Source organism: Onychostruthus taczanowskii, unplaced genomic scaffold, assembly GCF_017590055.1.
Source record: "Onychostruthus taczanowskii isolate IOZ18803 unplaced genomic scaffold, ASM1759005v1 scaffold163, whole genome shotgun sequence".
In the NCBI taxonomy this organism is placed as follows: Eukaryota; Metazoa; Chordata; class Aves; order Passeriformes; family Passeridae; genus Onychostruthus; species Onychostruthus taczanowskii.
In genome coordinates this window covers 463,681-480,282 of record NW_024498829.1, presented here as the reverse complement: position 1 = coordinate 480,282, position 16,602 = coordinate 463,681, and the positions used below count along the sequence as shown (strand labels likewise).

The window sequence follows — 16,602 nt, the reverse complement described above, 5'->3', positions numbered from 1 at the left end:
AGATATTCCAGTCCTCTGATCATTTTTGTTACCGTCTACTGGACCCACTCTAAGAGATCCTGGTCTCTCTTGTGCTGAGAGCCCCCAAGCTGGATGCAGTTTACTCATCTGCAGTTACCATCTGCAACTTCCATTAATGACAGAGAATTTCACTTGTCATATTTCATTTTTTGTCAGTAAAACAAAAGAGATCTAGTAACATGGTTTCTCTGAGTAGCATCCAAATCTATTTTAATAAGTATATTAATGTGGGCCGCAATGTGAGAGATTATTGAAGCCATCTTCTCCCATAAACTTCATAGTCAAATCCTAAGTGTAATGAAGGGACAAGGACATTACCACCAGCTCTATTACTGCAGTGTGTCAATAGTAATAATATACTTATGAAAGCTGTCCAGCCTATTAGAAAATTCCATTGAACCCTCTAAATTACTACATACATATTTTAGCATTTTCCCCTCAGGTTTTGAAGTGTATGTTTAAAAGCTGAAACAACTATTTTAATAACCTTTTAATTTAACAAATCCTGCAAATAGTAGCTTTATAAATAACACTAGCTCTTTTACATCTGCTAGTCCCAACATGAAAAGTCTTGAGAATGAGCTAACTGCAATACTCCACAGAGCTGAATTTAGCAGAGTAATGGAGACATACTTATTGCAATAAGGGTTAGCATGGATTTAGAAAGAAGAGTTTCTACAGTGACAGAAAATATGAAAAGAAAATAAATGACGCATAGGAAGTATAGGAAGTACCACAGAAAATTACTTGATAGGCTCTGACTGGGGAAAGCTGTCCATCCCCAGGTGAGCATTTATAAGCTTTTAATTTAGTAATGTGTTTGTGAAGTCATTTAAAATTATCTACCATCACTGGAGTCACATTATGCATGAACAAATGTAGAATTATTCAGGACAGCTATAAAAAGGACAACATTAGTTTCAAATGCTTTCCCTCAATTTTACTGGTAATTATATATGCTGATCTAAAATGACCTAAATTTTGTCTGCATTTTCATTCCTACAATAAATTCTTTCCTTACTTCACATTGAGTATAATTTTACAAAACTAGAATATTAAAATGTTTTTCATTCTCGAGAGTGAAAACCTGTGCAACAATCATATATATTAATTTACTTGGAAATGAAAAAGGATTTTAGCAAGAATATTTTATACAATCATCATGACTGACACACATGCTTGTCTCCTTCCTAGGTTCCATTATCCTTTCAGATTCTGTCTTTTGATGAAGATACACTCCAGGAGAAGCAAGCCTAAAACAAATACACTATAAAATGCTGAAAAATTAAGCTCTAAATTTCAGGAAATGGTTATTTTTCCAGATTCCAGAAACAGTTTTCTCTATGCTAACTGCACAACAGGTCAAAACAATACGTGTCAGTACATATGCCTACACTTCAAGCACCTGAGACTGATTGGAACAACCCAATACAGTCCTGTACAAATATGCAAATTTCAGATTTGCAGTATACAAACTCAGAAACAATTTGGTAATTTACTACAAGCATACAAATTATGATAAGAATTGTGACAAAGAATTAGCATACCAAGCACAATATCCTCTTATCTAAAATAAACTGTATAATAGGCAAGACCTACTCTCTGGGGTATTTGCCTATCTCTATGTTCCTACTGTACTTAAAGTGTGCAATGTCAATTTTTTTTGCTTGAAAATTGTTCCCAAACACTTACTTCATGCACACATCATTATTCCCTGATCCGATAGCATTAAGGCATATTGATTAAGAACACTTTCCTTTAAGAAAGTTTACTTCCTTAGATCTCTCCAGGAGACATCTCCAGTTGGCTGTTCAGAACTGGATTTAAACTTATGTGGTGATCTGCCTCAGTCGGATCCTGTGTCTGTGCTGACTTTCAAGAGAAACTGAGACAACTCTTCTTAAAATTAGCCTTTATAAGTATCTTGCCTCCCAGTGCCCAGAAATTTTCACAAAGAAGGCATAAGGCATAACTTACATGCTCTAAGTTTATACTTATGCTTTCCAGCACTAATTTTCCCATCTTAAACAGTCCACAAAATACAGTTTATTTTGTATTTTAAAAATACATCATAATTATCTTAATATAAATTAAAAGCATTCTACAGATGCAATATAAACAATTTTTTAGAGTGATTACTTCTAGGAAAATCTAGTTCAATGCTCAGCAAAGAACTAACTGTTCTTGACACACAAGCTGATTAAAAATATTATCTACTGATTCTTTTCCTACGGCTCAGAAAAAGTTTTTTTCAGTTCAGTACCTTTGAGCTTGAACTGGTAGCAAGAGACACTTCAGTAATGTTGAAATATGCAAAGTAAAAATTGTTAAATGCTAAGAAGACAATCAGGGAAAGATACTAAATTAAAATGGAAAGAAATAAAAATAGATTCAGCCTGACAAAGCCTGGAGGTATACATAACTGTAATGCAAAAGAACAAGGAAGTGGTATCAGTCTGCTTAATAGATGAGATATCAAAAGTAGTGTGAAGAAATAAGAACTTTCATTCAGAATATTAAAACCCTCTTCTAGTGATGTCCTGTGAAACGCACCTAAAATTCTTTTATCCTTGTCAGCTTGTAAATGAAAAGTCTTCGAATTCCAAGATGCAGAAAGAAGGATGCTTAAAGGGAAATATCTGAATCTCTAAAGACAAACAATTAATTCTCCATGTATACTAGATGCAGGAAGTATGTGAAAAAAATACACCAGAGAAAAAAGCAATTAAAGAAAATAGAAACTTCTCTGAAAATCAAACCTTTTTCATTAAAATTCAGGATGCTATAGAACTGCCTCCTCTTTTCTATTAAGATGACATATTACAAGTAAAATATTTGGGACATATCTAAACTGCATCAAAACTTAATAGAGCTTTGACCATGACAGCATAATGCAAGTGATTATATCTCATTAAAATTTGTCACTCTTAAAAGTAAACTGAAGAATGACAAACTGAAAGCTAGCTATAGTATCAAAGTTTGATTGCAAGGCATCTGAAGACCTCATTGAAAAATCAATTGCTTGAAGCATTTATTAATAATATGTAATGCAGGATGATATCAGCAGGGCCAAATCTGAGACTGCACAAAGCTACTCTTGTTTAATGGGAGGAAACCAAAAAACTTCAGAGTAACAGCCAGAACTAAGTAAATTAAACCTGAGCAGCAGAAAAAATCCAATAGAAATCAATCCTTTCAAGCTGAACTATTCATGGGCCTTATGAGAAACTTCACCAACTCTATGTTCAGGAAAGTGCCTTGTTACAGTTATGTCCTAAGGGAATCCTCGCACAGACAAACTTACCAAAAATGCTTGTATCAATACCTAAAGACAGTCACATTACAAAACATCATTAAGCAGACATGCAAATGAACTCTGAGGTATTCATAATAGCACCTTCCCATGTGGGTTCTCTGATGTTGGTCTAGGATGAAGTCACACTCCTGCAAGGATACTAATATAATGACACACATTTTTGTTTATATTTTTGAGACTCGCATTCCTTTGAAGTGATTGAAGTTGGCATTAGGACTCAAAAGTTCCTGAGGAGACCACAAATCCTATATGAAATATGATTACCTAAGACTGTTTCTGTAAGAAGCCAAACAATGCTATTATGAAAAAGAAAACAAAAAATCATGCCATCATTTTCAGGGAGCAGCTGGACAATGCTCACCATGTGGTTTAGTTTTAGGTAGTACTGAAGTAGCAGGGCTTTTGATTTGATAATCTCTATGGATCCCTGCCAGCTTAAGATATTTTATGTTTTTATGTACTGCACTCTGCTTGTCTCTTCCCTAGCACTCAAAGACTCAGTGATTTGCAAGGTAAAATAATGTATGCAAGATAAGTGTTTAAAAAAACATACTTTCTCTAGATGTGAATAGACATGAAAGGACATGAAAAAAGTACAAATGAATTATAGGAGGAAATAGTAAGATCAAGATTTTTTCCCCCTCTTTACTAACAGAATGCTAAAGTATATTTTCAAAGAATTGAATGACTTTATACTGAAACCTAAGGTTCGCTTTCGGAACTCCCTATCATGAGTTGTAACTATATCTGAAGCTATTGTGATTAAAAAAAAAAAAAAGGTAGCATTTCAAAGACAGCAAAACTATGTGCCTTACAAAACAAAACCCCAAAAACCACAAACAAAAAAACATCCAAAGAAATAGCATATGGAAAGAGAGAAATTACTAATACAAAAAACATAAACCAGCTTCTAAATGCGAGAAAGACAAATTTTAGCTGAACTATACTGTCAAAGAGCAAAGACTCACTATTTCTACAATGTGTCCATGTGTCAAAATGTCAAGATCCATCTTGAGGCTCCCCAACAAATATATGCTGACTTATACTTATTACACTTTCCACAGTGGTATTGGGGATTCTTTTAAATTTCTTTATACTTTTAAGACAGGGCAATTTTTTCAAGAAAGGTAGTCATAAACTGCACCTTCCGCCTGGCATTGCTTCCCAAGAAACAGCAGCATACAAACAGCAGCAGGCACACACAGATTGCACTTTAGTAATCACAGGGACCCTACCTATCACTGTTACACTCTTTAAAATCTCTGCAATTTCCTCCTTAATCATTCTGAATACTCAAGCACAGCACAGTTTTAAAATCAGCCCAGTCCTCTCTTTTGACCTAATAGTGAATACCTAGAAGCTGCTTTAACCAAGAGATTAGAATCCTTCTGAAAACCTGTATTTCTCAGCACATTTCTCTGACTGCAGAAGACACAATTACAGGTCTCCCCCAATCACATCACAAGGCACTAAGGAAAGCTTGTATGTCTGTCCTTAACCACACCTCAGCGAAGCACAGTCTAAACTAGAAGTACTCCTAAGGAGCGAATCTTCCTCACATAGCAGAAAGAAACCGTGAGATTTCTTTCTGTAAATTTGAAAAAGAATCCTTGCAGGCTGAACAGAAAAACTAAGTCTTTTTATTCTCTTCTGTGATCTCCAAACTGCTTCTTCCATGACCAACAACCGACCTTGCACCAAAGGCTGGCATCTGCCTGGTACCTGCCTTCTGGTGTCACTGACACCCTCAGCTGGCAGCATTCAGCCATGGCTAAGGGAGCAACCACGGTAGGGCAGCCATTTTCCTGGCTTCAGGGCCATGACACATCATAGGCTTATGTATTTCTGTGTGCACATATGTGATCTTGTGTTATATTACAGTACTTCCCTTTTGTTACATGGCTCTGTATTGCATGGTATAAAGACTCCACAAATGACCGCACTGTAAGTTTTAAAAGAGCTTATTAGATGTCTGGTTGACATATAATTAAAATGCAATCAAAGTAAGGAGAATATTTGAACTTAAACTATTTAAGCTCTTGCAAATGACTATCTAAAGGAAGTTCATTTTTATTTCTAAGGCATAATCTGTGAAGTACACTAGACTGAGGACCTGTGCTCTCTATGAGATACTGCCAGTAGTTGCAGTAATGAATTGTTTTCAAAAATTCATCCCTAAACCCCCTAGGATTCCACTGCACCTCTACTAAGCATCTAAGTTAATCTTCTGCTTTTCTTGGAAAAAAGGGAACATACAAGTTTTTTTCTGTTATGACTTGAACATCTAGTGCAAATCAGAACATAGCACTCCATCAAAGGATAACCCACTTAACTAAGAATAGGTCTTTCTCAACCCTAGGACCTTGTGGAGCAGAAGGTTTCTTTCTCCTTGGGGTTCTTAAGAGCTGTTTATCAAGAGGGAGATTTAGATGCAAAATGTTCACATACTTTGGGTCTCTAATGTGGAAGACTGCATCAAGGAGAAGTGAGTTTGGACTGAAAAAAATGTGGATGCTATTTGTGTCGAGGACCTAAACAAATATTTTCTTTAGGCTGCTTCATGGAGTCTGAAGACAGAGTAGCTAGACAGTAGAGGAGTATAATTTATGTGGAAGAGTTACTTCTCTGCAATGAAGGTTTTAAGGACAGCTGGCAAATAAGATAGATTTGATGAAGTTTTGCTTTGTTCAGGGGAAGACATTTTCAACCTCTTGTTAAATGTAATTTGAAACAAGATGTGTGACTTTTTCTGGCACAGCAATTCCTCTCATTTCCCATCCAATAGTTCTTGTCAAATTAGGCTGCTTGGAGTTATAGATAAGGAACATTTCTCTCATTTTCTCTTCCTTGGGGAATCTAGCTCAATGTAAGTGCAACAACAAAAACATAGGCATCAATTTATTATATGGATCCTATTTTGCCTACAATAACCACTCTGAAAAGCTACCATCATTTCTGTTTTAAGGAGTGCTCTCTGTGAAGGATGAATTTTACTCTCTAGCCTCCTATTATCACAGAAAGTTTTATGCCATACTGCCAATATTCATATTTCCCATTGTTCTGATTTTTTTGGATGACGGATAAAAATGTAAATATTGAAAATTTTTCTCTGTTTTGTACAAACAAAACCAATGAAGGATACTGATGGACTGCATGAAAGGGGAAGAAAAGTATATTTAAAAATAGCACTCACACTTCTTTCCTAAACCATTAAAAGAGATTGTTTTTTCTCTAGAATATTAAAAAAAGATTGAAGCTTTAGAAATTCAAGACATGTGGGACTAAATCAGTCTCTTACAGATTTCTAACATGTATAACTCATTAATAATTTTTCAGAAGGAAATGTAAATTAAATTGAAATAACAGGGTTGTACTTACTGTAGCTAATTCATCAAATTTACCAAAAAGTTCATTCAGCAGCTTCACCAGCTCTTGGGCAGTACACTGTGATGCCAAACTAGTGAATCCCACAATGTCTGCAAATAAAATACTGTAAAGAAGAGACACAGATAAATTAGTAGAGATCTTCCCATTCTTGTTACTCTCTTTCACAGCACAAATGTTACCCAAAGCACAAACTCCTGAAATATTATCAACAAAGTACTAGTTGTAAAAAAAAAGGAAAATACTCAGAAAAATAAGCATTAGGCTTGTGCTGCCAACTGCTTTAGAGAACTCTCAGACACTTGCAATTGCTACATACCTACGGGGCAGATGAGGCAAAGCACCTCATTCATAGGGTCCAATGAATGCTCTAGAAGCATGGTGAACAATTTATTCTCTTTGCAGCTAGGATCTCAGCTAAATTTGTTTCAGAGACAGTTTTGCACTGCTAGAGTTCCACAGCCAAACAGATAAATCTTGCATGAGGTTTACTATGTACTGAAAGACAGGGGTTAATAACTTCAGTGCAGTTGTTCTGTGATGTGGCCTTGTGGTCTGGGATGATGCAGTAGCTTCCTGTGTGGAGCTAGAATCCACAATGTAAGTCAGTATTCTCTGCACTGTGCTGCCTGGCTCAGGTAAGTGTCCAGCTTTAATCAGCATTAGCAAGGTTTAATGTCCAACAGTTTAATCTGCTTTAACAATCCCTGCTAGTCAGTGTTGATCAAGGGAGATATTTGAAATAAGTGCAGGTACCATTGTGATTGAGACAATAAAAATTCTTGTGTAAATCGCAAAACTCAAGAGAGTATGGTGCTGTGATCCTTCCAAATCTTTAGATTCCTTCCATTGATAGAAGCACAGGATCAGCTGCAGGAACACACTGCATTTATCTCCAACACCCAGACTAGAAATGTCAAATAATTTATGAAAGCACTAATAAACCATCCCATGATATATAGCCTAGGTATAATTGATGTAGTGTAAAACTTAGTTTGCTAACTGTACATTGAATTAAACATTATGTACTCCCATTCACTTCAGCAAAGCTTCATTCTTAAGATAAAAAAGTAATACCAGAAAAGCAGGCCTAATAAGTCTACTGTTTTCCATTCTTCATAAGGAAGTCTCAACACTCCTAATATGTTACAAAAAAGGCAAATACAACTCCTGACTCAAACCCTACTTCTATACTTTCATTTAACCCAGTTGTTTAAACCCCTTGTCCACCATGGCAGGTAAGGAGCATATCCCAGTTCGAAACCAACTCATCCAAAGTTCAATTACTTTGGTCTTCCAGCAAAGCCTTTACATAGTCATTTTAATCCTCGGGGCAGTGTCTCCACTCAGTACTCCTTGGAGAATGCCTTATGAGAACATTGCTCAAGATGGCCCTGGTTCAAGAAAAAAACAGTTGTTCCATTCCCATGATGTTTAAACATAACAAAAAGGCTTCTTACAATAAAAAAGTCAGCATTTATTTAATTGTACTGATTCACGTCTCTGCTATGAAAAAAGTGAACTGGTCAAGTGATGGGTAAAGTAAAATGCATTAACAGAGTTCAATAACACCTGTATGTTTGCCCTGAAAGATCTACTAATTCTCTTAATTCTTTATTGACATCCTTGTTGTTTGATGGCCCTAGGTCTTTCTGGAAATTCAGAATTATCTAAATTCCATGAAGATTTTCAAAAGCACTTAAATGTGCATCAATGTCTTTCATACATTTTGCTTTATGGCTGTTTTTCTTTATGGCTTAAATTCACATCAGAACTTATAAAGTTTAAAAAGGCACAGAAGAAAAATAAACACAATTGTTGCTATCCAGAATGTCATGTAGTTTCCTGGTTTTAATTCAATACTATCAGTATGGAGGGGGAGCATGGATGTTACTTTATAATAATAGTGTCTGATAGCTGCTCTGCCATTTTACAGCTCATCTATTCTACACATTTTACATTTTGATTGGTTTAACTTTTCTATTTCCATTTTAAATATGGCGGTCCACATTTTTTCACTGTTTAATCACACATAGAGTAACAGTAATATTTCCAGCACCAACAACCCGCAAAAAAACCCCAAAAAACCCATGGCATTGGGAGGGGGTTAGGCCTTTAAGGTTGTAACAATGTTATCTCATTACCAAGAGCTTTAGCCCTTGGTAATGAGATAACATCTATATACATACAAACCAGAGATGTTTGTATGTATATAGATGTATGTATGTATTTAGATAATATATACATATATACATACAAACCAGAGATGCTCTGTGTTTGTGAAAACTATGTCTTAACAGGTAACAGAGCAATCATTACATCACTAACATGTACACTTACATTAAAACCTCTCTATTAGTGAAACACAGAGAATAGGAAACAGGTTCCTACATAATCATTCAGTTAAGAAGAAAGTTGTTTTACATATGGGTACCTTAGTAGGTCAGTATGAGAACCTTGCTAATGCTTTAAACATTTAAAGAATACTCAGTCCTCAGCACTTGATGCAAGACACTGGTAATTCTACAAAAATGTGAAGTCCGTACAAGCACCCACAATACTGAACTGAACATGCCATTGAAAATCTAGGTAAAAATAAGTAATTCTTGTATACTGAGAGACTGACGTTGTATTATGCTTGTGAACTTTTTAATACTGTAGTTAACTACATGTATACTGGCGCCCAATGTTCGGCAAGAGCACCGACAGCCCTGAGACAAAAATGGACTGTGCCAGCACAGCGCAGAACCCAGCTGAACACTGCTTCCCCGCTGCCTTCGGCACTGTGGGGCGGCAGTACTGGGCCGCAGCCATGGCCCCGGGTGGTCCCTCCACCACTGCGCAGAGACCCTGTGAGACACCGCACTGCCAGCCCGCCGCCGCCAGCCCGCCGCCGCCAGCCCGCCGCTGCCCCAGCACCCAGAGAAGCCGCATGGACTGCACCCAGCGCGCCGTTCGCAGCACCGCGCCACGTGGCCGCCATGTGGTTGCTCGGAGCAGCCGCTCGCTGAGACACCAGACCACCAAGATGCAGTTTTCAGCTTTGCCTGAGCCCCGCACCTTCCCAAAATTCTTTTCCTCATTTCTTTGACCTCCTTCCTCGGTCTTTCTCTCCCCTTGCTGCTCCTTCTCTCTAACTCCATCCTCAACCCACCCTCTTCTTAAACCCCCGGGAATCCACTCTGTCCTTCTAAACCTGGCACTGCAGCCACATGGCTAAGCCTCAACATTTCACTGAATTGAAAATTCTACTTTATGATCTCCTTCCCCTGTTACTCCAAGAGCAGGATGATATCCATCTCTGCAAACCATACCCCTTTTTTCCTTATTTTGGGTAGATCACTGGGAGCAAACCACTTGAAGGCGCAGGGTATCCCAAAAAGGTTTTTCTTTCAGAGTCCCTGGCTCCCCATAACCTCCCCAGTTCCCAATCCCTATCCACTTGTTCTAGCTGAAAAGACCTGGTCAGTTAGAACTTTTATCCTAAAACCCTCTGACCTTATTATCATTCTTATCCAATACCTGTCCTCTCTCCACCTCCTTCCCATCCCCAGGAAGTAGTTTTTACAATTATGCTTTTGTAGTTTGTGTGTGCTCATATTGCAGATTGTCCTGTTTTCAGTTTTAGAAAGCAGGGGCCTGTCAGGTCACAAGGGGAGATCTGACGAGAAGCAGTTTTTGATTGCTTCTTTAATAGCAAGGGTTCAGACAGTATTAGACTGCGGAACCATAATCGCTGTTGGGTTTATGCTGTCCTCAGTAGGTTCTGAGGGTGACTGATAACCTAAAATGGCGTCTAGGAAAGTATTTTGATGTTTTTTGTGGTGAATGCTCCCTGAGTATAGGTTGTAGCTGAAGCCAAATTTCTTTTTTTTTCTGTTTTTCTTTTAATAACCTAAAACCGGGGGTCTTCTGGGTTAAACCAGTTGGAAAGCTCTGAGCAGGGGAGCAAAGTTGGTGCCTCAGCCTAAACTGGGGGCTGTGGTGGTCCGAAAAGCCAGTTGGAAAAGGTTAGACACCGCTGGGCCAGTCACACTGAAAAGGCCAATACCAAAATTCTCATATGAGCTTAGCACCAAAGGCTGAAGCCCTTTATGCACTTGCCCATGCTTTAAATTCACTTAGGATCTGCAATATGGACCCACATAACCTGTTTATTACAATTAAATGCTCATTCTATCTTTGCTGCCTACCACCAAAAGCAAACATCAAATCAAATGAACTGTTTAAAACATAATCCTCACTGCAATTGTATTTATTTTAATGTTACAAAACAGTATAACTACTGTTTCATTTTTCAAATTGTTAATTATCATATTTCTCTTTATCTTTCTAACAAAAAAAATGGGTGAGATGTAGTATTGCATTTTATTTAAATGGTATGCTCTGTCTCACCCCTCTGAAATGTATGGTATATCCCAAGCCTGTGGTCCTGCCCTGAACCATCCTGTATCTGTCATCCCATTGGCCCAAGTCTGATTCCACGCCCACTTCAATCTCCCTCTTAAACTGTGCTAGCGAGACCAGTCGCTCTCTTAGCCCTTCCCCCCTCTCTTAGCCCTTCTCCTCCCCCTCTTGGCCCTTCCATCACCTAGGCCCTCTCCCTCCTTCCCCCTCCCCCTTCTCCCTCAGTAGCCATGCTGTTGCGGGCGATGGGACTCCCAATAAACCCTCATCTAATCAGCACCCTCAGAAGCCGTGTGGAGTCTCCTTGCCTGCCTGCTGCTGTCAGCCAACTCACAGTGTAGGGAGTCCTCTGGGGACACCCCGAGGTGCCCCCCCCCACAAAACAAAGCACAACAGTATACCTTTTAAAGCTTATGGAATAGGTTAGGTAACATGATCATTGTCACACTTTCTTTTTTTGTTTTTACAAAATTCCCATCTCTTTTAATACAATATTTTTAAAATATGCAAGGTATAACTCATGTCTTGACATGGCACTGATGGGGAAATGCTGTGAGTAGAAGTTCTGCCTTTTATTAATGAAAAATCTCCTCCTTTTTACCACCATGTAATGTTACAATCATAGTAACTGCTGCACTTTGTTTGAAAGCAGGCTGAAATGCCAGTGACTAGACCTGATTTTGCAGCAATAGTGGTAGGAAACAGCCAATGGAGGAGCGGGGAATTTCCCTGCCCAAAGTGCAACTGGCACTGCAAGCCTGCTTCTTCCACTGTCTGTTCTCAGGGGTGGCAGTGCTGAGGAGAGCGCGCACACACACAGAGCTCTACTATTCAAAAAAAATTGAATTGAAACTCAATAGCTGATTAATTTTATTTTAGCTGGTGAACTGAGAAATATTATCTCTTCTACTTCTTCACCCATCTATGTCCATCTATAGCCTCTTCCCATACTACTTGTATTACAAGTATTGTGGGGCAGCACCAACACATACTCATTGTACAACATCTGAAAAAAATTAGAGTACATCTTGATCTGTGATGGGGAGTCAAATTACCCACCTGATGCAATAACCTTTTTTCCTCTCTTATGTTCTGCTCAGTTTTTTGGGAAGTAAAGGACAAGAAGGCCTTTATGAGGAGATGGCAAAGTCAGTCAGGGAATGACAACAGAAATGAGATTTTAATTCTTGCTATGGCCATGAAATCATAATGGTAATAAAGAGAGAAATTATAAGATATACTGTGCCAGAAATCTAGTCATAAACCCATACTGTTTCCATGGCCAAATGTATTCAAATATTCTCAAAGTCCAAGTCTCCACATTGGCACTGAAATTCACTTTCCTCTGTTTTGGATATATTATTTACACAAAAATACTGAAAGCTTTAAATTTAGACCATGTCTAACATACTCAGAAAAGTTAAAGCAGCTACAGGAGTGACATCAATGTTAAAGCACATTAATCACTCCTCCAAATATACTCATTCAAGAGTAAAGTAGTCTTGCTTCACAGTAACTTAATCTGTAATTGCTATGGAGGTTCACATCCTCAGAGAAGATTAAACTAGACTAAACTATTTATGCATGAAAGATTCCTCATAATTGTATGGTATACAAAGGAACACTTCATATGGATTGCCAAGTAATTTTATTTTTAAAAATGGAGATGCTGGTATATACAGAAACAAGAAGTGAGAAGCTACCAATTAACAATTGTTTCTCTTAATGACCATACAGGGATGAAACTGTCCCTTCTTTAATTCCACACAATTAAACAATTTGATTCCACAGAATTAATAATTCCATTGGGCACTTTGGTGAAAAAACAAAAAAAACCCCAATCTCCTTTAAACTACAACTATTAATGAAAGAAGAGAAATGCAAGTGGAAAGAAATGAGACACAAAGAACAAATGTTACCTCTGCTAACTCAGCACCATAGTGATTCAAGCACTGCTCTTCTTTACAAGCGATGTGATGGTTAGGAGGTCTAGGTAGCTCTTACAGTGCTGCAGCTGGTGTTGCCTCACAACCCAGGGCTCAGCAATTCTCCATGATCTTGCATGGCACAGAGATGAGACTGACTAGACTATAGGTCTCCATATTTTCTGCTTTCCCCTTTCTAAAAATCAGGGTTGTAGTTCCCTATTTCCAGTCATTAGGGAAATAGGGAACTACAAATCACTCACTTCAACTCACTGACATGACTTTTCAAATATGTTAGATAGTGACTTAGCTACTATCTGCCAGTTCCCTTAGAGCTCACAGATGAATCTACTCAGGTTCCATGGATTTGTGCACATTCAGGCTCCTTAGATGGTCTTGAACCTGATCCTCTCCTGCAGTGGGCTCAAGGTGTTCATTCTCTCAGTCTCTGTATTTGTCTTTTTTCACCAGGGAGGCATGGCTGGGGCACCTGCTGTTGAAGAATGAGGTGTAGAAGTTGTTGAGAACCTCAACCTAGCTGAGAAAAGAGAACTTTGTCCAGGATAGCCAGGTCTCCTATTTCCTATTGGAGAGAGTCCAAGTTATCCCTAGTCTTTCTTTTGCTTGCAATATATCTATAAAAGCCCTTTCTATTATCCTCAACATTCATGGCCAATTCTATGTGGGCCTTGGCTTCCCTAACCTTGTCCCTAACTTCCTGTACAATTCCCCTGTTTCCTTCTCAGGCCACCTGTCCTCATTTTCACTTCCTGAAAGATTCTTTTTTTGCTCTGGGTTTGCTCAGCATCTCCTGATCCATCCATGAGGGCCTCCTAGCATTTTTGCCTGATTTCCTCTTTCTTGGATGCATTCTTCCTGAGCTTAGGTGATCCTTGAAATTCAGCCAGCCTTCTTGGGACCCTTTGTGATTCAGGCTCTATCCCATGGGACTGTACTCAGCAGGTCCTTGAAGAGGCCAAAGTCTGCCAGGGAAGTGAGCTTGCTGTGTACCCTCCTCACTGCCTTGAGTTTCTTGAAACCCCCCATGTTGTGATCACTGTAGCCAAGGCTGCCTTGGAGCACGCATTCCTCACCAGCTCTTCCCTCTTGGTGAGCACAAGGTCCAGTACAGCACCTTCTTGCTGGGTCTTCAATTGCTTGTGTACAGAAATTGCTGTTGACACATGTGAGGAACCTCAGGGATTATGTCCTGCTGTGCTGTCCCTCCAACAGATATCACAGTGGTTAAAACCCCCCCATAAGGACCACGGCTTGTGAGCGTGAAGCCATTTCTGTTTGCCTATGGAGGGCTTCATAAATACTCCTGATTGGGTGGCCTGTAGCAGACCCCCCCTATAACATCCCTGTCCCTGCCCTCCCTCTACTTTTCATCAACAAGCTCTTCTTGGCGGAATCCTTATCCTTCCCCAGAGTTCCATACACTCCAGCTGGTTCTTGATATGGGGGCTACATCCCCTTCTCATATCCCTTGCCTGTCTTTGCTAAAAAGCCTAAAACCTTCAATTTAAAAGCTCCAGTCATAGCAGCCACGTCTCCATCATGCCCATGGTATTATATCCACACAGGCCTGTGCACATTTATAGTTCCTCTTGTTTTTTCACCATACTACGTGCATTTGTAGAGATGTGTCTGAGCCAGAATCCAGATAAAACAGACTCACTGGCTGGAGTACCTGGAATGCCTTTGCACTGTTCCAGGCATCCCTTAGAATTGTTGACACATGAATGTCAGGACTGGAAGGGATAGGTGCCCCCGTCCCCTGACTATCTGATTTAAAGCTCCCTGCATTAGTCTGGCAAGTCCCTGACCCAAGATAGTTTATCTTTTTGTCAGATGAGCCCTATAGTCCCTTAGAAAAACCAGGCCGGGCAAACTGAGTCCCATGGTCTGAGTAAGCAAAACCATGACTTACCAATCACATCAGGATTTTATCAGTAAATTCACAGGATTAGGAAGTTTGGCTAATCTGGTAAAAACTGAAATTACTTTGGTTTTTAGACAGACAAGATGTTAGTAATTGTAAGTTGCAACAGCACATCAATATTCTAATATATCCTAGAGGGAAAAATAACCAGTTGTTGAGCAGAGCTTCCTCAAATTTCTGCTGTGCACTTGATTTTAAAGTCTGTGGGATGCTGTTGTGTTTCAGGAGCAGTGCTGTCTTGGGTTAGAGGCTTGCTTGCTCCTGTTGCTTCCTGCTTGCTTACAAAGACTGATAGACCATATACTGAGTGTTACTGAAATGCCAGAGAGCAGCAGAACGAGACTAGTTAGAAATATTTCCTTCTGATTGCTTTACTTGAGATGCAAAGCACACTTTTTTTACTGGCTTTCTCTCTCAAGGTAAAATGGTTACTCTTTCCATGACTTAAAATCTCCATTGCTCCTCTAACACCTTCTGCTCATAGATAACCACAATATCCACTTGTTGATACAGCTACACATGGATTAGTATTGTCTTTCTTCTTCTGCACAACCATAGCAAGGCTGAATGTTTACTTTCCAGTCTTACAGCTCTTACTCTCATCTAGTAAAAGAAGTGTAAAACTACTGGAGTTTTTAGGTTTCCTTTGTGTGATAGTATTTAGTTATAATTTTTTGATCAATTTTAACTGATTCCTAGAGTGTAGCTTAAATTCTCCCCATTAAAAATTTGGCCTGTTTTTACATTCACCTTCTACATTTCATAGGAAAATTAGTTTATTTTCTACAAAGCAACCCATTTTTAAAATTAATAATATTTTATATATAAATCGCTTGTTTTAGTTATCAAAAAACCAAAATTATCTTAAAATAATTATAACCCCAACATTTTGAAATATGCATAATCTGAAAAAGGGGATTATGGAACTGCAAAAGTCAACAATTTTACAAATAAATTTCTTCAGAGGAGTTTAGTTTGCTACAGAACATTTCATCTTGCAAGGTACCTGTCCCTCTGATCTTATGATACTTCTTCTTTCTTAATTAAATGCATCTAGATTTCTGAAAACATAACCTTTAAAAAGAAATACTGTAATGACAGTTCTTTCAAATAAAGTGTTACAAGGAATTACATTTACAGTTACCAATGAAGAGCTCCTGCTAAACACTACACACAGAAAACACATATAAACTAAAACATAAACTAAACTAAAATTGACATAAAACTGCATTCCCCACAGACTACTGCAACAAAGCCCATATGATAGATAATGTATAAATATAGATTTGTAATCATTGAAATGCAATGTTTTTCTCTTGACTTTTCATTCCACTCCTTCTTTGCTAATGACACAGGCAGGGAGCTAGTGCACCATCTACAAGTTTGTGAATGACGCCTAGCTATGTGGTGTGGTTGACAACATTGGAGGGCAGGGATGCCATCCAAAGGGACTGAATGGGCTAGAGAGCCCCATGAAGTTCTACAAGGCCATGTGCAAGGTCCTGCACTGTAGCAGGCACAGGGCCTGCAATCGCTCCTTGCCGGTCAGAAGCCTGAGCTAAGAAATGCCAAGTCATGATGACTGGACCTTAGAAGCCCCTCTC

General features: G+C 38.7%; 1 protein-coding gene across 1 annotated transcript in view; it reads right to left on the bottom strand.

Annotated features, from left to right (window-relative positions):
• ADCY1 (adenylate cyclase 1) overlaps nt 1–16,602 on the bottom strand; it is a 150,678-nt gene that overhangs the window by 62,660 nt on the left and 71,416 nt on the right. The window contains exon 4 of the mRNA XM_041399528.1: nt 6,716–6,827. Within this exon, the coding sequence (XP_041255462.1) occupies nt 6,716–6,827 (112 nt within the window). The remainder of the gene's footprint in view (nt 1–6,715; nt 6,828–16,602) is intronic.